This window comes from Dromaius novaehollandiae, unplaced genomic scaffold, assembly GCF_036370855.1.
Source record: "Dromaius novaehollandiae isolate bDroNov1 unplaced genomic scaffold, bDroNov1.hap1 HAP1_SCAFFOLD_31, whole genome shotgun sequence".
Classification (NCBI taxonomy): Eukaryota; Metazoa; Chordata; class Aves; order Casuariiformes; family Dromaiidae; genus Dromaius; species Dromaius novaehollandiae.
Window position 1 is genome coordinate 1968238 of NW_026991289.1, and position 23474 is coordinate 1991711.

Genomic DNA, 23474 nt, shown 5'->3' on the forward strand with positions numbered 1-23474 from the left:
TCCCCACTTCCACATCATCCCCATTCCCACATCATCCCCATCCCCCCTGTGTCCCATCCCCACATCATCCCCATCCCCACATCATCCCCATCCCCCCAGTGTCCCCGTCCCCACATCGTCTCCATCCCCACATCGTCCTCGTCCTCCCACATCGCCTCTGCGCTCCCGCCCACCACGCGCTCCGCGGAGATCAGCCCGGCGCCCAGTGGCGTCACCACCGCCGCGCCGCGCCATTGGCGGGCGGCCGCCGGCGGGGCCAATGGCTGCGCGACAAGGTGGGGCGGGAGTCGCGGCTCGGCCCTGCGCAGCGCCCTCCGCGCGCGTCCTCGCTGTCGCTTCTCCCAACCTGCCGCACCGGGATCTGCCCAGCGCCTGGTGACGCCTGGGTCGACGCGAGCCGCTATTGGCGGGTGGGACAGAGCACAGCCAATGGCGGTGTGCCGCAGCGGAGCCAATGGCGGTGTGGGGGCGTGGCCCCCGTGAGCTTCGGCGCTGCGTGAGGGCGATGGCGCTGGCAGTGAGGAGGCGGTAGCGGGGCGGGCGATGGGGCCGGGGCTGCTGCTGCTGCTGCTGCTGGGGGGTGGTGGGGCGGCAGGGAGTGGTGAGTGCGGGCGGGGACCCCAGCCCCCCTCTGCCCCCCCTTGCCGCCGGGCTGCCCGTCAGTGGCCCCATGGACCGGCCTGCAACCACCCCCGGGAGGTGCTGCCCCCCCGACCTGCCCCCCGGGACGTGCTACCCCCCTGGACCCCCCCGGGATGTGCTGCCCCCCCGGAGCCCCCCAACCTGCCCCCCAGGACGTGCTGCCCCCCCGACCTGAACCCTGGGACATGCTGCCCCCCCGACCCGCCCGTCTTGTCCCCCCGGGACATCTTGATCCCCCGGATGCCCCCCAATGTGCCCACCCCAGCCCCTCACTGCACCCCATGTCCCCGCAGGCCCCCACTCCCTGCGCTACTTCAACACCGCCGTGACGGAGCCCAGCCCGGGGCTGCCCGCCTTCGTCTCCGTGGGCTACGTGGACGGGGAGCTCATCGATCGCTACGACAGCGAGATGCAGAGCGGTGCCAGGCACGGCCTGGATGGAGCAGGAGGGTCAGGACCACTGGGACGAGGAGACCCGGATCAATCAGGACTGTCAGGAGACTTTCCGTGTGTACCTGGACATGCTGCAGGAGTGCTACAACCAGAGTGGGGGTGAGCACGGGCCGGGGCTCCAGGGGCCGGGCCGGGGCTCCCGGGGCCGGGCCGGGGCTCCCGGCGGCAGCCGCTCGCCATCAGCGCTGGGGGCTGCGGGGCTGGGGTGTCCCCGGCCCTGCGCTGGGTGCCGGGTCTGAGCCCCTCTGCTGCCCCTGAGCCCCCATCTCCCTGCTTGTGTCTCAGGGTATCACACAGTGCAGCGCACGTACGGCTGTGACCTCCTGGAGGATGGTGGGACCCGGGGGTTTATGCAGCTTGGCTACGACGGGAAGGACTTCATCGCCTTTGACAAGGACACGCTGACATTCGTCACGGCGGATGCTGCTGCGCTAATCACGAAGAGGAAGTGGGAGGCTGAGAATGAGCCTGAGCGCTGGAAGCACTACCTGGAGAACAGCTGCATCGAGGGGCTGCAGGGGCTGCGGACATACGTGGAGTACGGGAGGGCCGCGCTGGAGAGGAGAGGTGAGGGCGAGGCGGGACCCCCCGGACACGGGGACGGGCCCCGGGCTCGGCGCTGGGCCCAGGCGCCTGAGGGCGCTGCTGGCGGCATGGTGCGGCGTGTGCATCCAGGCCTGGGCGCGAGCTGCCTGACCTCCCTCCCTCGCGCCGTCTCCCCAGAGCGCCCTGCGGTGAGAGTGTCGGCCAAGGAGAGCCACGGCTTCGTGACCCTGTCGTGCCAGGCTCATGGCTTCTACCCGCGGCCCATCAGCATCAGCTGGCTGAAAAAGGGCCGCGTCCAAGCCCAGGAGACCAAGCGGGGCAGCGTCACGCCCAACAGCGATGGCACCTCCCCGCCTGGGCCAGCTTTGAGGCCCTCCCCACAGAGAAGCACGAGTACCAGTGCCGCGTGGAGCACGCCAGCCTGCCGGAGCCCGGCCTCTTCTCCTGGGGTGAGCGCGGGCGGCCAGAGCCCGTGGAGTGCCCGCTGGGGGCAGCTCCCGGCCCCTGCTCCCGGCCCCGCTCTCTTCCAGAGCCACCAAGCTCCCTGCTGCCCGTTGTCCTTGGGGCGGTCGTCGCTGTGGTGGTTGTCATCGCAGCGATCGCCGGCTTTGTGGTCTAGAAGAGCAGATGGGGTAAAGCGCCAGGGCTGGGGAGGCGGGGGGAGGGAGGCCGGGAGGAGAAGGGGCCCGAGCTGGCGCCCCGGGGCCAGAGCAGAGCCGGGCTGCGAGGGGCCGCGTGGCCTGATGCCTCTTTCTTCCCGCAGGGAGGAAGGAGAAGGGGTACGCAATCGCCAAAGGTGAGTGCCGGGGCCGCTCCGTCCCGGGCCGCGCCTGGCAGCGGGGCAGCATTTGCTCTCTGGTTTCTGGCGGCCACGGGGCTGGCGCGTCCCGTCCCCCGCCTGCCCCCATCTCCCCTCTTCCGTGCCCCACAGCTTTTCCCCGGCTGCAGGGCAGGGAAAGGGTTGGCGTCCCGCCGCTGGAGGCTGAGGCGCCTGGGCGCTGCCCTCTGCTCCTGGCGCCTGTGAGGCAGCTCCAGGGCCGGGTCCCGGCCCAGCGGGCTCTGCCCTGGTCCGGCTTTGCCCGCGGCTGGTGCGGGGCCCACAGTGCCACTGGCACGGGGCCGGGGCTCACTGCCGCTCCTCTCTCACAGGCCACGACGGGACATCCAGCAGCTCCAGAATGGGTCAGAGCTGGTGCTGGGAGCGGGGCGGGGGGCCCCGGCCCAGCGCGATACCAGGCTGGCACCCGCCATGGGGTTGCCGGCCGGCCGGGCGCTGCGGCTGGGTCCTTGGGGGCTTCTGCCTGCTCCCCTGGCTCCGGGAGGGGGGATTTAGCCCCGCAGCGCAGCTCCCGTGGGGGACGGCGATGTGGGGCTGGGACCTGCAGGACAGGGCGCGCACGGGGGTGCGGGGGTACCCCCCGTCCCCCACACCTCTGCCTTTATTGATTTTTTCTCTCTTGTCTTTGCAGGAAGCAATGCCGCCATTTAAGCGCTCCGTCTCCTCACTGCAGCTCCCGGGATGCCGCCAAGCCCCCTCGGCTCCCACAGCCCGGGAGCAGCAGCACCCGATGCCTCGCTCGAGGCTAAACCCGCCCCGTTTGGGCGCTTGGGCGCTGCGGGGTGCAGGTGGGCACCCGGGGGCAGGTCGGGGGGCTCAGGCTTTTGTCTCGCCATGCCTTGGATCTGCTCCCTGGCTCCGATGTGCTGCAAAAAGCTGTGAAGGTGGCAGGAAGCCCCCAGAGAAGAGGAGCACTCGGAGCCTGCTCCTGCCATGGTCCCAGCTCTGAGCTGGGGTAAAACTCATCTGTTTTATCAGTGTGTGAGGCAGGGTTTCCATCTGCCAGTTGCCTGGGAAATAGAGAATTTGCTGGATTTTTCCAGCACTTGTCCTGGTGGCTCTCTTCGAACAAGAATGCTGTTTCTGTGGTGGGCCTCTTCGAACAAGAACGCTGTTTCTGCGGTGGGCCTCTGAACAAGAACGCTGTTTTTTTTAGTGCGTCTCGTAGCACAGGAACGTTGTTTTTAGGTGTGTCTGTTACGACAACAGTGCTGTTTTCTGACTGTACTGTTATGGAAATTAGGCTTGTCGGCCCCCATAACAGCGCCCGACCCTAGGTTCCCGCAAGTAAAATTCAGAGCCAAATCAAAGCAAATTAAATAATTAAATTTTAGTTACACGCGTGCAGTAATTACAGCTCGAGCTGGGTGCCTCCAAAGAGAGACCCCAACAAAAAAAAATCCTGGGCAATTACAGTTTTTTCAACTTAAGTTTCCCACCCTTCACACAGTAGTTAGACCAATAGTAATTTTTTTGGTCTGGGGTCTCCTGCTCCTCATTGGATCTCATCATTGTTCCTAGGCAGGCTCTTTTTCTTCCTTATCTTTACTGTTGTGGTTTCTGCCGATGGTTGTACCTTCGTTTCTTGCTGGGTCTTACTGTTGTCTCTCAAGGTCCAGAGGAGGAGGAGGAGGTGATTCTAAATCATAACAATTAACACTGCCCTAGCAGTGAACTAAGGCTTTGCCCCTCAAGGTCCTAATGCCCTGCACTGGTCTTATTTCAAAGCCTTGACACCCTCCCTTTGGGAGTGTGAGACGCAGGAATGCAGACTGCTTGTAACTCCCTTATCTTCCCAGCTGGAACCAGCTCTGAGGCCCTTTTCTTACTGGACTAAGTAAAAGTTCATTATTTTCTCTAAGTGCGGCCTAAGGCTTCATCAAATTTAGCTACTCATGCTAAGCAAGTTTTATACAAGGTGTGCTAAGCGGCTACCTCTAGACAGTTTCAGTTTGCTATTCTTTAACACTGCCAGCACTAGCTGCACACCCAGGGGCTGACCTGCTGGATCCAAGCACTGCTGCTCAAGCCCATGCCCCTCACTGGCAGCATGCAGGAAAAACCCCACCTGCCCTGCCAGGCCTAGAGCCATGTCATCACACTTGGTACTTTCCAGGCAGGATCCTTGGTGCCCATACGGAGCAGCTGTTAAAGAATAGCGAACTGAAACTGTCTAGAGGTAGCCGCTTAGCACAACTTCTATAAATCTTGCTTGGCATGAGGAGCTAAATTTGCTGAAGCCTTAGGCCGCACTTAGAGAAAATAATGAACTTTTACTTAGTCCAGTAAGAAAAGGGCCTCAGAGCTGGTTCCAGCTGGGAAGATAAGGGAGTTACAAGCAGTCTGCATTCCTGCGTCTCACACTCCCAAAGGGAGGGTGTCAAGGCTTTGAAATAAGACCAGTGCAGGGCATTAGGACCTTGAGGGGCAAAGCCTTAGTTCACTGCTAGGGCAGTGTTAATTGTTATGATTTAGAATCACCTCCTCCTCCCCCTCTGGACCTTGAGAGACAACAGTAAGACCCAGCAAGAAACGAAGGTACAACCATCGGCAGAAACCACAACAGTAAAGATAAGGAAGAAAAAGAGCCTGCCTAGGAACAACGATGAGATCCAATGAGGAGCAGGAGACCCCAGACCTAAAAATTACTATTGGTCTAACTACTGCGTGAGGGGTGGGAAATTTAAGTTGAAAAAACTATAATTGCCCAGGATTTTTTTTTGTTGGGGTGTCTCTTTGGAGGCACCCAGCTCAAGCTGTAATTACTGCACGCATGTAACTAAAATTTAATTATTTAATTTGCTTTGATTTGGCTCTGAATTTTACTTGCGGGAACCTAGGATCGGGCCCTGTTATGGTGGCCGACGAGCCTAATTTCCATAACAGTACAGTCAGAAAACAGCATTGTTGTCGTAACAGACACACCTAAAAACAACGTTCCTGTGCTACGAGACACACCAAAAAAACAGCGTTCTTGTTCAGAGGCCCACCACAGAAACAGCATTCTTGTTTGAAGAGGCCCACCACAGAAACAGCATTCTTGTTCGAAGAGAGCCACCAGGACAAGTGCTGAAAAAATCCAGCAAATTCTCTATTTCCCAGGCAACTGGCAGATGGAAACCCTGCCTCGCACACTGATAAAAGTGGTTTTACCCCAGCTCAGCGCTGGGACCACGGCAGGAGCAGGCTCCGAGCGCTCCTCTTCTCTGGGGGCTTCCCACCACCTTCACAGCTTTTTGCAGCACGTCGGAGCCAGGGAGCAGATCCAAGGCATGGCGAGACAAAAGCCTGAGCCCCCTGACCTGCCCCCGGGTGCCCACCTGCACCCCGCAGCACCCAAGCACCCAAACGGGGCGGGTTTAGCCTCGAACGGGGCGTTGGGTGCTGCTGCTCCCGGGCTGTGGGAGCCGAGGGGGCTTGGCGGCGTCCCGGGAGCTGCAGCGAGGAGACGGCGAGCGCTCGGGGGGGCTGGGCCCCCGCTGCCCGCACCGCTGGGTCCGGCTGCGGCACCTCGCTTACCAGGACGGAGCGCTTAAATGGCGGCATTGCTTCCTGCAAAGACAAGAGAGGAAAAAATCAATAAAGGCAGAGGTGTGGGGGGCAGGGGGTACCCCTGCACCCCTGTGCGCGCCCTGTCCTGCAGGTCCTGGCCCCACATCGCCGTCCCCCATGGGAGCTGCGCTGCAGGGCTAAATCCCCCCTCCCAGAGCCAGGGGAGCAGGCAGAAGCCCCCGAGGACCCAGCCGCAGCGCCCGGCCGGCCAGCAGCCCCATGGCGGGTGCCAGCCTGGCATCGCGCTGGGCTGGGGCCCCCCGCCCTGCTCCCAACACCAGCTCTGACCCATTCCGGAGCTGCTGGATGTCCCGTCGTGGCCTGTGAGAGAGGAGCGGCAGTGAGCCCCGGCCCCGTGCCAGTGGCACTGCAGGTCCCGCACCAGCCGCGGGCAAAGCCGGATCAGGGCAGAGCCCACTGGGCCGGGACCCGGCCCTGGAGCCACCTCACAGGCGCCAGGAGCAGAGGGCAGCACCCGGGCGCCTCAGCCTCCAGCGGCGGGACGCCAACCCTTTCCCTGCCCTGCAGCCGGGGAAAAGCTGCAGGGCGCGGAAGAGAGGAGATGGGGGCAGGTGGGGGACAGGACGCACCAGCCCCGCGGCCGCCAGAAACCAGAGAGCAAATGCTGCCCCACTGCCAGGCGCGGCCTGGGACGGAGCGGCCCCGGCACTCACCTTTGGCGATCGCGTACCCCTTCTCCTTCCTCCCTGCGGGAAGAGAAGGCATCAGGCCACGTGGCCCCTTGCAGCCCGGCTCTGCTCCGGTCCCGGGGCGCCAGCTCGGGCCCCTTCTCCTCCCGGCCTCCCTCCCCCCGCCTCCCCAGCCCTGGCGCTTTACCCCATCTGCTCTTCCAGACCACAAAGCTGGTGATCACCGCAATGACGACAACCACAGCAACGACCGCCCCAAGGACAACGGGCAGCAGGGAGCTCAGTGGCTCTGGAAGAGAGCGGGGCCGGGAGCAGGGGCCGGGAGCTGCCCCCAGCGGGCACTCCACGGGCTCTGGCCGCCCGCGCTCACCCCAGGAGAAGAGGCCGGGCTCCGGCAGGCTGGCGTGCTCCACGCGGCACTGGTACTCGTGCTTCTCTGCGGGGAGGGCCTCAAAGCTGGCCCAGGCGGGGAGGTGCCATCACTGTTGGGCGTGACACTGTCCCGCTTGGTCTCCTGGGCTTGGACGCGGCCCTTTTTCAGCCAGCTGATGCTGATGGGCCGCGGGTAGAAGCCGTGAGCCCGGCACGACAGGGTCACAAAGCCGTGGCTCTCCTTGGCCGACACTCTCACCGTGGGGCGCTCTGGGGAGACGGCGCGAGGGAGGGAGGTCAGGCAGCTCGCGCCCAGGCCTGGATGCACATGCCGCACCGCGCCGCCAGCAGCGCCCTCGGGCGCCTGGGCCCAGCGCCGAGCCCGGGGCCCGTCCCCGTGTCCGGGGGGTCCCGCCTCGCCCTCACCTCTCCTCTCCAGCGCGGCCCTCCGTACTCCACGTATCTCCGCAGCCCCTCGATGCAGCTGTTCTCCAGGTAGTGCTTCCAGCGCTCAGGCTCATTCTCAGCCTCCCACTTCCTCTTCGTGATTAGCGCAGCAGCATCCGCCGTGACGAATGTCAGCGTGTCCTTGTCAAAGGCGATGAAGTCCTTCCCGTCGTAGCCAAGCTGCATAAACCCCCGGGTCCCGCCATCCTCCAGGAGGTCACAGCCGTACGTGCGCTGCACTGTGTGATACCCTGAGACACAAGCAGGGAGACGGGGGCTCAGCGGCAGCAGAGAGGCTCAGACCCGGCACCCAGTGCAGGGCCGGGGGCACCCCAGCCCCGCAGCCCCCAGCACTGATGGCGAGTGGCTGCTGCCGGGAGCCCCGGCCTGGCCCCTGGAGCCCCAGCCCGTGCTCACCCCCGCTCTGGTTGTAGCACTCCTGCAGCATGTCCAGGTACACACGGAAAGTCTCCTGACAGTCCTGATTGATCCGGGTCTCCTCGTCCCAGTGGTCCTGACCCTCCTGCTCCATCCAGGCCGCGCCCGGCACCGCCCTCTGCGTCTCGCTGTCGTAGCGATCGATGAGCTCCCCGTCCACGTAGCCCACAGAGATGAAGGCAGGCAGCCCCGGGCTGGGCTCCGTCACGGCGCTGTTGAAGTAGCGCAGGGAGTGGGGGCCTGCAGGGACATGGGGTGCGGTGAGGGGCCGGGGGGGCACATTGGGGGGCATCCGGGGGTTCAAGATATCCTGGGGGGACACGACGGGCAGGTCGGGGGGGCAGCATGTCCCAGGGTTCAGGTCGGGGGGGCAGCACGTCCTGGGGGGACTGGTTGGGGGGCTCCGGGAGGGCAGCACATCCCGGGGGGGTCCAGGGGGGTAGCACGTCCCGGGGGGCAGGTCGGGGGGGCAGCACCTCCCGGGGGCGGTTGCAGGCCGGTCCGTGGGCCCGCTGACGGGGAGCCCAGCGGCGGGGGGGGCAGAGGGGGGCCAGGGTCCCTGCCCGCACTCACTGCTTGCCGCCGCCCCACCGCCCCCCAGCAGCAGCAGCAGCAGCAGCAGCAGCAGCAGCAGCAGCAGCAGCAGCAGCAGCAGCAGCAGCAGCAGCAGCAGCAGCAGCCCTGGCCCCCCTGCCCGCCCCGCTACCACCTCCTCGCTGCCATTGCTGCCGCCCTCATGCAGCCCCGAAGCCCACGGGGGCCACGCCCCCGCGCCACCATTGGCTCCGCTGCGGCGCACCGCCATTGGCTGCGCTCTGTCCCAGCCGCCAATAGCGGCTCGCGTCGACCCAGGCGTCACCAGGCGCTGGGCAGATCCCGGCGCGGCAGGTTGGGAGAAGCGACAGCGAGGGCGCGCACGGAGGGCGCTGCGCAGGGCTGAGCTGCGGCTCCCGCCCCGCCTTGTCGCGCAGCCATTGGCCCCGCCGGCGGCCGCCCGCCAATGGCGCGACGCTGCAGTGGTGACGCCACCGGGCGCTGGGCAGATCTCCGCGGAGCGCGTGGTGGGTGGGAGCGCGGAGGCGAAGTGGGAGGACGAGGACGATGTGGGGATGGAGACGATGTGGGGACGGGGACACTGGGGGGACGGGGATGATGTGGGGATGGGGATGATGTGGAAGTGGGGACGATGTGGGGACGGGACGCCATGGGGATGGGGACGATGTGGGGATGGGATGCCGTGGGGATGGGGACGATATGGGGATGGAGTTGGCTCTGTCACAGGGGCAGGGGGACACTGTGGGGATGGGGATGATGTGGGGTTGGGGATGATGTGTGGACGGGGACACCATTGGGATGGGATGGAGTTGGCTCTGTCACGGGCAGGGGGACGTGGTGGGGACAGGGACACCGTGGGGACGGGGACGCCGTGGGGCTGGAGATGGAGTTGGCTCTGTCGCAGGGGCAGGGGGACGGGGACACCACGGGGATGGGGACGTGGTGAGGACGAGGACGGCAGGCGAATGGGGATGCTGTGGGGATGGGGACACCGTGGGGACGGGGATGCTGTGGGGATGCTGATGGAGTTGGCTCTGTCACAGGGACGGGGGGACACGGTGGGGACGGGGGTCAGCTCCGGGGATGGAGTTTGGCTCGGCCAAGGGACGGGGACCCGGCGGTGGAGATGGGGACACGAGGATGCAGGGACGGGGGCAGGGATAGGGACAGGAGACCATGGGGACATGGCGATGGGGACACGGGGCCAGCAGTGGGAGCTTAGGGAGTGGCGCCCATCGAAGGCCGAGTGCTGGTAGGTGGCCCCCAGCCCACCCCCGGCACCCATAGGTCTACTGGAAGATGTGGAAACCTGCCCAAGGTGGCACCCATGGATGAGGAGCTGCCCGGAGACCCAGGCGTCCAGCCCCGTTGCACCCCTGGAGCCAGGCATCCAGTCCCATCAGCACCCACACCCATCCATGGAGCCAGCTGTCCAACCCCATCAGCACCGTCCGCCACCCATGGACCCAGGTGTCCAGCCCCATTGCACCCGTGTTGTCACCCATGGGCCCAGGTGGCCACCCATCTGCACCCACCACCACCCATGGACCCCGGCGTCCACCCCCATTGCACCACTGGACTGAGGCGTGAGGTCACATCAACACCCACCACCACCCATGGACGCAGGCGTGAGGTCACATCAACACCCACCACCACCCATGGACCCAGGCCCCCCATCCCATTGCACCCATGGTCCCAGCCCCCTGCCCCATTGCACCCATGTCCCCAGACCCCTGCCCAATTGTGCCCATGTCCCCAGGCCCCTGCCCCATTGCACCCATGTCCCCAGGCCCCTGCCCCATTGCACCCATATCCCCAGCCCCTGCCCCATTGCACCCATGGTCCCAGCCCCCTGCCCCATTGCACCCACCTCCCCAGCCCCCTGCCCCATTGCACCCGTATCCCCAGCCCCCCTGCCCCATTGCACCCATATCCCCAGCCCTCTGCCCCATTGCACTCACATCCCCAGGCCCCCGTCCTATTGCACCCATATCCCAGGCCCCCACCCCATTGCACCATATCCCCAGCCCCCTGCCCCACGCAGATGGGGCCACACTGCAGCAAGCCCAGCGCAGGCCCCCAAGCTGCCTGGCAGCTGCAGCACAGCACACAGGAGCAGAGACCAAGGGTGCTGGCTTTGTGCAGCCAGCGGAAGAGAAGGCGTAGGGGGATCTCACTGCTGCCTGCAAGAGCCTAACGGGAGCGTGCAGAGAGCATGGAGCCAGAGACGTCTTGAGGGGCCTGGGGACAGGACGAGGGGCAACGGCACAGCTTGCGGCAGGGAAAATTCCCCTCAGAGACTGCAAATGGCCTTGGAAGCCGAATGGTGGTGCAACACTGGAGCAGGGTGCCAGGGCCGTGCGGGAATCCATCGCCAGAGACGGTCAGAGCTCGACCCTGACAGGCCCTGTGAAACCTCCTCTGCTTGCCTCCACTTGCAGCAGGAGGTTGCAGCAGACACCTCCGGAAGACCCTTCCCACCCCAGCTGCTCTCTCACTCTGCGACTGCTTGTAGGGCTTTCTCTGCAGCCCTGACTGCCTTCCTTGGCAGCGCCTGCACTAGTCTTTCTCCTGACAGTTCCCTGACACCAAGTAACACGGCGGGAACAGCTGCCGAGGGTTTATTTGGAGCAGAACATGTGCAGTGGGACACGATGCGGCAGCATTGCTGTAGCAGCCAGGAGAGAGCCTCCGTCGCTCTGCCTCTTTGCTCTGCGCCATGCCCCATCTCGGGCGACCTGTCTGGCAGCTGCATCCTCGCGCTGTTCCTCTCACTGCCCTGAGACACAGCGGCAGCTAAAAGCTCTGCGCAGAGCCCGAAGCGCTGCCCTGAGCCGCGACGGCCATCGCCTGGAAGCCGCAGCATGCGGGAGAGCAGTGATGCCTGTGGAGGAAGGAGAGCCGTGGGCGAGGGGCTGGGCAGGCGCAGGGCAAGCACCCGCCTGTCCCTGGCACCAAGGGCTTTCCCGAGGGCTCACGGCCTCGGCATGGCCAGCCCCTGGGTGCTTCCTGCTGCCAACCTCAGTGCCGCTCGCTGTGCCGTCCCCAGAACGGCTCTCGACTTGGGTACCTACCTGAGTCCACCTCTGGCGTGGGCCGGAGGGAAGACGACGACTTGTGCTCCTCTTTGGGCTCACAGGCAACCTGCATGGGGAGAGCAGCAACACACCCCTGTGTGGTATCAGCTGGCCATGCTCAGCATCCTGGTGCCCTGAGATATGTGAGGGGGGAAAGGGTCTGGGGTGGGGGGATGCTGTGAGTGGCCGCGAGCCCCAAGGGGAGGCACATGCAGCTGGCTGGGCAGTGGCACAAGGCTTGTCTTGGGGCCGTAGCAGCAGGGCTGGGCCGGGGGCCACGACGGGCAGCGGGGGATGGAGGTGGCCGGGTGCGGGGCACAAGGGGGCTGGCTCGCTGGCTGTGGGAGGCGGCTGCTGCTGGGGCTGCCCCTGCCCTCCTCGCTCAGCACCCATGCCCCAGGGCTGGGTGCTGTGCAGGCCGGGGAGGGCACGTCAGCCCTGGGCCTCTGGCACTTGGAAACGCAGAGCACCAGGCATCTTCCCCAGGGCAGAGAGTGCAGAGGGCAAAGGGCTGGGGGGACAGCTTCTCACCACGGCCGCGGGGGACCCATGCGATGGGGCAGCTCTTCTCACCCACCCTGCACACCCCAGACACTGCTCACACCGCACCTCCCTTGGGTGGTGGGTGCCGACGCCATGCTCCTTGCTCACCTGGTGAGGAAGGCCTGCGGCCAGGGCAGAGCCTTCTGCTGCGCTTTCTTCGGGGAACGGTGGTTGGAGAGGCAGGCTGTTGCTCTCCCCACAAGGGCCTCCGCACAAGTGGGAGGCCTCTGGTGCAGCCTCTGCGGGAAGCGATGGAGGCAGAGGAGCATTTTCCCCTGCAACCTCAGGGCCTCTGGCTGCGGGGGAGGCCTCCGCCTTTGTCCCTGTGCTGGCCGATGGGGACAGAGGCACACTGTCCCCCGCATCCTGGCAGCCTCCTGCCAAAGGAGATGCCGCTGCCTCGGCTCCTCGGGGCACTGCTGGGGCCAGAGGCGTGCTCTGCAGGTCACCAGCTGCCTCCCTGGCAGCATCTCTGCCCTTCACAACGGGGGAGCAGGGCACCTCCTCAGGACACGGCTCTGGGTCTGCCAAGAGGCTCCTGAGGCTCGGTCTGACCCAGCTCATGACCAAGGCCGTGTTTTTCTCCAGCTCCTCCCATTGCAAAGGCTCTTCATCAACGTCCTCTTCCTCATCACTCCACTCCACGCCAGCATCCTCTGGTGCTCCCCGGACTCTCTTCCCAGCTCCCAGCTCCCTCCTGGGCGCATGGGCGTACAGCCGCTCCTGCACCTCCCACTTGGACCTGGCGTCCTTCAGGAGCTCCACTCGCGTCACCTCCGGTTGCCACAGGTTATAGAAGGAGTTTCTGGCACAGAGCTGAAGCCAGAGAGGGAGATTTGTGAAGGCAGCTGCTTTTCCCACCAGCAATGCCCCCCGCAGCCCTGCCAGCACTGCCACCATCACGCTGTTGCAGCAGGGCGCAGCGGCTGGCCCCAGCACACGGAGGGTCACCATCTGCCCCGGCCCACCCTTTGCACTCACCTCCTTGGGGCGAACATTGAGGCATCCCGATGCTGTCAGGGAGAAACGTTTCCCCTTGCCCTCCTCTTCCTCGACCTCCTTCTCCTTCGGCCTCGGCTCCTTCCTCTCCAGACAGGCTTCTCGCAGCTGGGCCAAGCTCTGCCCGGTGCGCGCCACGCAGCTCCTGTCGAGCTCCTCCAGCGTCTCTGTTTTGATTGAGAGCACGGCGAGATACTGCGCGGGGTTGTCGGGGTGTATGTGCAGCGGCGTGCCTCGAAGGCGACAGATGATGCCCAGAGGCTGCTGTTTGGGCCTCTGCACTGCAAGCTGCCATCCCAGTGTGACCAGTCCATGGCCACTGCCCGGGGAAGCTGGTGCACCGGCCCCCGTGACCTTCCTTTTGCCATCACGAGTGTGGGCATCAGGCCCTTGCAGAGCTGTGGCAGCTGTGCTTTTGCCATGCTCGCTGCTCTCCTCTTGGGCTCTCTTTGCCACTGCTGCTAGACCAAGGGCGTGTGCCGATATCTTCCGTGGCACGGCTGCACTGAGCTCCTTTGTGCCTTTGTCCACATCAGGCTGCACCAGCTGCCGGTCACGTCCAAGACTCATGTCATCAGCACAGCTCCAGGCTGCAGACACGAGCTCAAGGCCTGTGGATTCCAGAGCTGCGGCAGGTGCTACAGGGCTGTGTGCAGCAAGTCTCTGGCTCTCAGCCCTCAATTCCATGCACGCATCTGCAAGGATCATCTGAATAAGGCCAGCAGGCTCAGGCCAGGAAGGCCAGGAGGGCTCTGCTGTGACCGTTTCACTGGGGCAGCTGCCAGCAACGGCTTTGGCAGAGCTGGGTGGCACCTCTGCGAAGCGGGGGCTGCTGAGCCCAACCTGCTGTGAAACACCTTTGGCCATTGTCTCCCACTGCGGGACCTCCCCCACGCCAGAAGAGGCTGATTCTCCTTGGGGATTCTCAGCGGGGGAAACTTGCCCTTCTGCAGGCTGCACCTCAACACCTTGGGACGCTGAGGCCTTGCTCCGCACCAAGTCCTGCCTGTGCGCCATCGTCTCCAACCATTGTGCCTTGGTCTCCTGCGCACAGGCATCTCTGGGAGCTGCCAGCACCTTGCTACCTGGCTCCTGGCACAGTCCTTTGACAGTTCTCGGAAAAGCCACCCTCAGCAGCAACGGTGGCAGCCTTGGCTCTGTCAGGCAGCCTGGCCATGGCTCATCCTGCTCCTTGCATGCTGGCATGCCTCGCATCTGCCTTTGAGGAATGCTCTGTGCTCCCGCAACAAAGGAGGTGCCTCCTGGCAGCTGCCGGCTTTGCACAGGAAGACTTGTCCTGGCACCATCACCTCGCAGCAGCCTTGTTTTTCCCAGCGCGGAAGACCCAGCCCTGGCCTCAGGCAAGCAGCGGACAGGAGCTTGAAGTGCCCGGGGCAGAGCCCCAGCCTCCTGCTTGCCTTGTTGAAGGGCAGGCAAAGGAAGATGCACTGCCTGTAGACCTTCCTCTGCCAGGCTCTTCCTGCACTCCAGACACATCACAGCAGCACTAAGAGGCGGCAGCTGCTCCCTGGCTTTGGCCCTGCCTCTTGCAGAAGATCTGCAGGATGTCTCCAGAGCAGGCAGCTTGGTTCCACGGGCAGATCCTGCCGTTTTAGCTGCAGAGGCCTCCAGGCCTCCAAGGAGCTGCCTAGCTGCCTTGGGTGCACGAGGTGCTAAGCTGGGCAGATGGAGTGTTTCCGTTTCTCTCTTGAACGCTGCGATGAGAACATCTCTGGCAGTGTCCTTCACCGTCTGCAATCCAAGCCCAGGAGATAGGAAAGTGATTGCAGCCCTTTCCTCCCCCCCAACCCCCGCCCCCGCTCTCCATCCTTCCCACAATTTCCAGCACCTCTGATGCCCTCAACAGCGGCAGCGCTCTGCCACACAGGCGGCTCCCACCCTGCTCCCAAAGGCTGCATGGGGACAGGGCTCATCAGCACTGCGCAGGACAGGGGCAAAGGCAGTTCCCCTGAGGACCCTGAGACCTCCTGGTCTCTCCCACCGCTTCCCGCCTGCTTCTCCGCAGCTGCAGCCAGGCAGGCAGAGGCTTTGCCACCATCGCTGCTCAGCTCGGTACCTCTGCAATGAGGTGTTCGAGGCCTTGCAAGCTCTGTGGGCCGGGCAGCAACGGCCGCCTGTCCCTTCGGTGCGACGAAGTCGGGGTCGGGATGCGTTGCAGCGCTGCGCGCGGCTCCTGCTGGCCCCCCTGCAGGGAGAAAAAAGCCCATGATGGAGGCGGTTGTGTTCTACAAGCTGCCCCTCAGGCACAGGAAAGCCCAGCCCCACGTCGAAGGGAAGCTCAAGGCCAAGCACGGCCCAGCTGTGCTAAGCCTGGAGATGCTCTCTGACCCTCAGCACAGCGCACAGGCTCCATTTGGGCCTTGCAGCATCCCGGTCGGTGTGCTTTGTGCACCAGAAAACCCCCAGCACCAGCAAGAAATACCCCCTGGCCGGAGAAGATCAGGCCTGGCTCGCTTGCCCCACCTCCTCTTCCCCACCGTCCTCACGCTTTCCGTGCGGCTCCCGGCCCTGCTGCCTGCCTCTCCCTCCAGCCCCACCGCTCACCTTGCTTCTGCGCTTCGGCCTCACAGAAAGCCCATCCACGGGCTGGGAGCCGGCATTCGCCTGCCGCCCCTTGTCCATCTGCAGGAGCTTCTCCTGCGCACCTGCCACTCTGGCCCTCAAGAGAGCTGCTCCCTCCTCAGCGAGCTGCTCTCCTCAGAGGGCACACCCAGGGGCTCTGCTCCCAGCACGGACTCGGTCACCACGGGCACCGCCCCATCACAATGGCCTTGGGGGCACGATGCCACCCCCATCACAAAGCCCTGCACGTTGCCATGGGGACCCCCGTGACCACCTCCTGCTGTGACCAGGGCACCCGCATCACAAGGCCTTGCTGGTGACCGTGCTAGCACCGACATCACAAGGCCTTGCTGCTCACCGGGGGCACCTCCAGCACCACGGCTTTGCCTCCAAGCCTCTGGTGCCAGCTTCTGAGCCCAGCTCCGAGCTGCCATCTGTGCCGCAGCAGGAATTTTCCTCTCCCCACCTCTCTGCCTCCCAGACCGTGCAGATGCTGCCCTTCTTCAGGCCCTCTAGAGCACACAGCCAGCCACTGCAAGACCACTCCTCTTGCTCGGGCCACGAAGCCTCACCCATATGCCTCACCGTCCAGCCCTAGGCAGAGCTTCCTGCATTCCCGCTGCTTGCTCACAGAAAGGCCAACTGCCCCTCCGCCCCTTCCCAGACGGGCCTTCCCAAAGAGGCTGCAGCCATCCACCGCAGCGCTCCAGGCATGCCACGCTGCAGGCCCGCAGCTGCACACAGACTGCAAAGTGCTCCTGTCTGGTCCCCAGGCTGCAGGCATTAGCGGACGGACCCCCGAGACAGGTGCCCGGCTCTGCAGATTTCCCACAAAAGGTGCCAGAGATTGATTTCTCCAGACTGCTGCTCTCTAAGCACTTCCCTGTTGGCGTGCACGCACTGCGCTGGGCCCCTCCAGGCTTTCTTTGCTCCACATCACCCTGCACCTTTGCCTTGCCCTCCCACACCATCCCTTCTTCACTCTTCCATGCATCCTCCTCTCCCCTCAGGGGTGCCGACTTTTGGGCTCTCCTCACCACCTTGGCCACCGGCTTGAGCCTCACGGCAGCACACGGGCACACTCTGCTTCCTGATGAAGCCTGACACCCCCCAGCCTTGGTGCCTCGCTGCTGGCTCGCCTTCGGGACGTCCAGCTGCTGGACCGCCAGGCCACCGGGGCAAGCAGCCCCTGCCCTCACCTGTGCACCTCTTCCTACTCACGGGGCTTGGGCTTTTCTTGCTTTTGCCCCCGGGGGCACGTGGGGACCATCTCTCCACGCCAGCCTTCATGCACAAAGAGGGGCCCACGCTCAGGAAACCAAAGCCCTGCTGCCAACACCAGCTGCACACCCAGGGGCTGACCTGCCACTCTCTGTACAAGGAGCCCAGGCTCTGCCTTCGGTCCCACTGCGCGCACAGCTCGCCGCTCTCCTGCAGGGCCACAGAAACGCCACAGCACACAGGATTAGTCTCCGCTGCTGCCAGGGCATGGCTTTCTGCAGGTCGTACCCTCACTCCTGGGCTCTCTCCTCAGCCGGCCTGTCGCCAGAGTTTGGCTCCGGAAAGGTGAGCAGGCCTGAAGTTACGCCCGGCTCCTCCCTTCACTGCACACACCATTGAGCGGTCTGGGAGGACCAATGATCTCAACTACCAAGGGTCTAGAAAAGACCTGGGCATTGCCACAGCCACAGTGCCCTGGGGAAGTGTCCGTGGCTGCTTCCTGCAAGTACAGGAGGCAAGGACACACTGGAAAGGTAGAGCAGGCCTTTGGCCCACAAGGAGATCTGAAGGAAGGAAGAGCAATGGTCAACGGAAGAGTGCTTAAGGGCTCTTGGCAGAGTCGGTATGTGCACAATGGGGCTTTGGCACCGTTTGCAACAGCACAGTCATTACAGCAACCCAGGGCATGTACCTGCAATAGTCTCCAACAGCCTTCAGGAACAGTGAGAGCAGCCGTGCACCTGGCTGGAGGAGGTGGGTGCTGCTTGCCGGCCTCCTTGGTCCTGGGGGAGCTGCCTGGACACGGTGGGAGCAGACTACAAGGAGATAGCAGGAGGAGTTGGCATGAGCACAGCGGGACGTTGTTCTGCGTCCTGTGCGCCCGTGCTGGGCTCCTGCCTCTGCAGTGGGAGGCAGTTCTGCCAAAGAAGCAGCTGTATTTCACTAATCGTGAAGCAGATCCTCGCTACGACACAGGGGCAAGCCCAGCTTTGAATCTCGCTTCTTACCAGGCCACGGGCTCTTCTCAGAGCTGAGATTCTTCTCCAGCAGAAACACCTTGTCCACCCGAAACACTCGTCTCCAAACATGCAAACTCTTCTCCACATCACGCAAGTAGTTTTCCGGAACGGACATGTTACCCACGCCTGCTAGCTGGACAGGCTGAAAACAGGAGAGCAACAAAGGAACAAAAGCAGGGCTTTCACACACACAATAACGAAGACTAGACTTGTCAGGGCACACTAAGGGTGATCTCCAAAGGGGCAAGATGGGGCGCTTTGCAGGAGAGCCTTGCACTCTCCAATCTCCCCCTCTCCCACTCCTTCACCTCCCACCAGCTGAGAGTTGACGCACAAGCAGGGAAAAACCCCTGGAGCCTCAGAACCTCCGAGGAGGGACCACACCTGGCAGAAACTCTCCACAGCATGCCACCATCTCTGGCGGGTTGTTCCACCCTGCCAGGAGCAGCTAGAGAGGGCCCCAGAGGAGAAACCCCACACTCGGCTTCTCCAGCTGTGCTTTGCTTCTGCTCTCCGGTGAGGGAGAGCTTGCTCTGGGGCAAAACTGCCAGCTGCAGGCTCCTGCTGGGGCCTGGCTGCTGCTTTCCAAGGCAGGCAGGAAGAAGGCTGCTCAGTGGCAGCATGCCACTCATCAAGGTCGGAGGGACAATGAGGACATGAGCCCCACCTCGTTCAGCAGCAGCGCTTGGCAGTAGCACTCACACACACTCTCCCAAACTTTAGCTGCATCTGGGCAGCAAGAAAAACATGGGCTCTGCCTGAAGTCAACAAGCTCACCACCATCCCACCCGCTCCAAACCAAGCAGACACACGCAGCACCCACCACCACCACCTCCACCAATCCCAAAAGAACCTGCACAGTGGGCAGCTGCAGAGCTGACACGTTAACTGACTTCCAACCAGAAGCCCTCCACTGGCCCCACCAGAGCTCTGGAGACAAAAGAAGGGCAGAAGAAAGGCTTGCCACGAGGGCTTCCTCCCAGCCAGGAGACCAAGGCGTCTCCGACGGCAGAGCCTCTTCCCCGCTCTGCAGGCACCAGCACAACCAGGGGCGAGAAACCAGGGGCCGTGACCGCGCTTCCCAACACAAAGCCAAGCTCAGCAGCAGGAATCACAGGCTCTGGCAAAGCAAACGACCCAGCTCTCACACGGGCGTTTCCAAGAGCCTCTCCAGAGCCCAGCAGCAGCACCAGGACACCTCAGCCTTCTGCCAACAGCACTCCTGTCCTTTCACAGCCTCCTCGCAAAGCCAGACCCTCTTCTGGCAAAAACTGCCCCTCCGTCCCCAGCCCGGCAAGAGGACAGGCCTCTGCCCACGGGCACCTCGCGGGCTCGCGGAGCTCCAGGCCTTACCTGCCTTCCGGAAATGCACAGGCTGCCGAGACAGCGACGGCAGAAGCGGAGCAAGGCAGAAACGGGCCGGTTCCGCGCCGTCGCCCCCAGCTCTGACGAATCCCCTCCGCGCTCAGAAAGGCTTTGGCCCAGCTCAACCCAGCCACAGCTGCCGCCCCACACCGGCACCCACTGCCCCACACCCCCCACCTGCCCGCCCCCAATGCGAGTGAGGCCTCCCGCCTTGACGCTCCGCCCCCCGCCCCTCCCTGCTGCGCGCTCCCCATTGGCTGCGGCGGCGCGTGGCCTGCCGGGGCTGCACAGGCGGGAGGGGAGGGCACGGGAGGGGAGGGGAGGGTCGAGCAGGGCAGGGGCGGGGCGGGGCAGTGGGCGTGCGCGTGCGCAGTGCGGGGCCCCGCGGCAGAGCGCCCCGGGCAGGGCGGGTGAGGGGCGGGGCTGCGCGCATGCGCGGAGGCCGCAGGCACTGGGGAGGCAGCAGCAGCTGCGCGTGCGCGGCCTGGGGCCTGGGCGAGGCGTGGGGGGGGCTGCTGAGGTGCTGCCGCGGGGGCAGCAGCTGCCCCGGAGAGACCTTCCCGTGTCTCTGCCGGAGAGGATCCCCGAGGGCCTGGGGAGGGAGAGCTGCGGGGCCTGGATGCTTTTTGTGAGACTTCCAAAGCCAAGTGGAAGTGGGCAGTCAAAGCAGGGAGTCCCCTGCATCGCTGATGGGGAGCTCCAGAAGGCAGCTGCTGGAAGCTGCCCGTGACTGCACACGCCGGGTGAGCTGGTGTGAGCACCAGAGGGGTTTGGTCTCTGTGCCCTGCTGCCGAGCTGTGCGCCTGCCTGCGCAGCAGCAGGTGGTCCTGCAGGAGAGGGAGGTAGATGCGACTGCAGGCGTTGAAATCCACAAAGCGAGGGGCAGAGAGACAGAGGCACAAGAGGAGGCTCTAATTCCTCGTCAGGAGAAAAACGCAACCGATGGCAGAGTCTCCCCAAACCCTGGCACGCGCTTGCCCCTCCCAAGGAGACGCACCTCCCTGGGCCAGGTGTCCATCGCTATTCCCAGGTCACACAGCTGTTGTGTCCGTGGGAATCACCTCGCTCCCCCATGGAGCACACGGCCCCCCCTTTTCCCTGGCCCAGACTCTCCCCTGGCAGGAGGCTCTTTGCCCACCCCTTTCTGCCTGTTGCTGCCTCCAGATGCATGGCAGTTATTGCGGGTGGAGGAGGCCCCCCTTGAAGGAGGAGGTGCAGCAAAGGGCGATTCCCTTTCTGACAAGGGAAAGCCCTTGGGACCTGTGTCTCAGTGACTCTACGAGCAAGGATGCCAGGCATCCCTACTTGCGCCAGGGGTAAAGGTGTCTGCAGTGGCCATCCAGTTTTCCTGAGTCCAAAGGAAAGGACGTTTTGGCACTTTCAGACTCCTCCAAGGAAAGAGCAGTTTGCAAGGCAGGCGAGGGAGCGCATTGCCATGGGAAAAGATCCCTTGGAGGGTCGGCTTCTCTAAGTATTTGTGCTTAAAGGTGGCCTGATAGGCTTCTCCGTGGAGATGACTAGCTTGGTGCCTGAGGGGAGAGCAGTGGAGGTTGTTGCCCCGGACCTGAGTAAGGCTTGTGAACCTGGAGGCTTTCAGCGTGCACAAGATGGCCAGAAAGTGTGTGAAGAGAATCAGGGACCAGAGTGGAGTAAAAGAGTGAATGTTCCCCTTGGACAACCCTGTTATTTTTCATACATGTAGCACTCTTGAAACGGTTTGTTTAAAGAACAGGGTTCTCTTCTGTTTCTTGCTTTCCACAGGCTACTAGTCACATTACAGGAAGCAGCCACTCCTCTGCCCCAGCGCGGGTTCCCACCAAGGCAGCTGTCCCTCAGGCATGTGCCTGCTCCAACGTGGGTCCTCCCCGGGCGGTGGTCCCTCGGGGCTGTCCCTGCTGCAGCGTGGCTCCTCCCCGGGCCACGGTGCCCTCAGAGGAGGACCAGCTCCAGCATGGAGCACCTCCTTGCAAGAGTGCGACTCCAGCCATTTGCCTGACAATGTCCCCTGCCACGTAGCTCCTGCCTTTTGTTTCTCCAAACATGGTTCATCACAGTTCTCCTCACGGGGGCCTCTCGTGTCTCCCGTGTCTCCCCCCATGTGCCTCCTCCTGTGTCTCCTGCCTGCAGCGTCTCCTGCCCGTTCTTCAGCACGTTGGAGCAGAGGCACCATGGGCTCCTCTGACTGCCTGAAGTCCTGGTGCGCAATGGGCTGTTGTCGTCTGTTGCAGAGTTGGCTGGAAGTGGCTGAGCCTGGCCCAGGGCAGCTCGTGGTCTCCTCGCACACAGGGCCCCTGCAGAGCCCTGCTCCCAAACCGAGCCATCTGTGCCCAGCACGGCCCTCACTCACACACACACACGCACACGCACACGCGCACACACCCGCACTGTGGCTCCCTCCAAGAACTGCCCTTAGACACTCAGTCGGTCCTGTCGTTGGCCCTGGATCCCCTGGTTTCCCAGTTGTCACACACACACACACACACACACGCGCGCACACACACACACACACACACACACACACACACACACACACACATTCAGCAAGGCCCTGCCCGGCAGGGCCCCCACAGGTGGGGACGGAACCAGGCATGCCGTCACCACGGCCCACCTATGTCATCAGCAGTGACCTCAGCACCGCTGTTCCAGAGCTGTTGGGAGACCGTTGGTGGGAGAAGGGCCAAGACGGTGCTCTCCGTTCCTGCCCGCCATGAGCCAGCCGGAGCGGCTGTGGATGAGGAGGAAGGCGGCGCTGCGCATCAGGAGGAAGGTGGGCCCGACCGTTTGGGACCGCCGCGCCGCCCTCCTGCCGAGTGCCGCAGCCGCCCCGGAGCCCGTGGAGGTGGAGCGCACGGAGGAGGAGGAGGAGCCCATGCAGGTGGACCCTGTGGAGGGGCAGCCCGCCCCGCAGCCCCTGGACCTGCCCCAGGGGCCAAAGAGGAGGAGGAGGCGCTAGCCCGGCAGAAGGCCCCCGCTGCCCACAAGCCAGGGCACGGCCCCCCAGCAAGACCAGGCTGGGGCTGGCACTCAGCCCGGGGGAGCCGAGCCCAAGGCGCCGGCCTTGGAGGCTGAGGAGCGCCGGGCTGCGCGGCACCTCCTGGCCTGCCCCTGACTGCCGGGCACCAACATCTGCCCGGCAGAGGCAGGGCCGACCACGGGGCCACCTCCCTGCCAGGACTCCCCTCCACCTCCGCTGCAGGATGGAGACAGCACCCAGGAACGGCTCCCACCACCCTACCACAGCTCTCTTCAGGCGATAAGTTAGTTAGGATTATTAGTATTTTAGGATTAGGAAGATAAGTAGTATGAAGATAGTGTAGGTGTAGTTATTGTAGTCTTAGTGGGTTCTTAGGCAGTTACTTTGAGAATTCTTAGAGCAGTTGTGGGGGGGGGGTCTAAGTTCGTAGGTATTTGGCTAAGTGTAGGATAGAGTTCTTATTTTTAGTTCCCCTTGGGTCAATTATTTCTTATAGGCATCCTAAGTAGCATTGGTCATAGTTATTGGTTAGAGCTATTCGGCACCATTAGGAGCATTAGTCCTAGTTATTAGTTATAGTTATTCTTAGTCAGATTTAGGGCATAGTTCTTCTTACCGTAGGACAGTTCATGTTAGGGCCCTGTTATAGTGGCCGACAAGCCTAGTTTCCATAACAATTTTGGCACCCCCGATGGGACCCTAGGCAACCACTGTCAGGGCCTCTCATCTCCAAACGATCATCTGGCGCCATCGGGTGAGTTCACCTGGGATCTTTGGCACCGAGAGGCACCGAAAAGGTGAGTCTTAAATTCCTGCCTAAATTCTAAATCCTGGTCTGGGAACAGTGCACTGTAAGGGGTATGCGGGCTGATCACTGTAAGGCGTACCAGGCAGGGGGGTACACGGGCTGGCCACCGTAAGGCGTACCAGGGGGACGGGTGCGAGTCCCATCCCCAGGGTTTGAGTGGGTTGTAAGTCCCAGCTCGGTCCGGCCGGAGAAGGGGTGCGCAGCTTGATCAGCATAAGGCGCACTGCAAAACTGTAAGACAGAAATCTAGAGTCACTGTGACTGGTGTGAGCGTGAACAGTGCTGTGTGTGAGTGCGTATAGCTTGGGAACCGATCGGGGCACCCGTTGGCTGAGGAAGCCGCCCGCTGCGAAGGGACAGCAGTCCTAGCAGTTAAAGACTCGGGGGGTGTG

General features: G+C 63.5%; 1 protein-coding gene and 1 pseudogene across 1 annotated transcript; one reads left to right on the plus strand and one right to left on the minus strand.

Annotated features, from left to right (window-relative positions):
* Positions 1-940: 940 nt before the first annotated feature.
* On the plus strand, positions 941-2263 carry LOC135325582 (class I histocompatibility antigen, F10 alpha chain-like; the record flags this gene model as incomplete). Its single annotated transcript, XM_064503680.1, is given in 6 exon segments — positions 941-1053; positions 1055-1194; positions 1381-1662; positions 1819-1989; positions 1992-2090; positions 2172-2263. Coding segments are annotated over 6 exon segments (894 nt in total), but the record flags the coding sequence as incomplete, so codon positions are not given.
* A 3748-nt stretch (positions 2264-6011) lies between these two features.
* On the minus strand, positions 6012-8743 carry LOC135325540 (class I histocompatibility antigen, F10 alpha chain-like; annotated as a pseudogene).
* Between the last annotated feature and the right edge of the window lie 14731 nt (positions 8744-23474).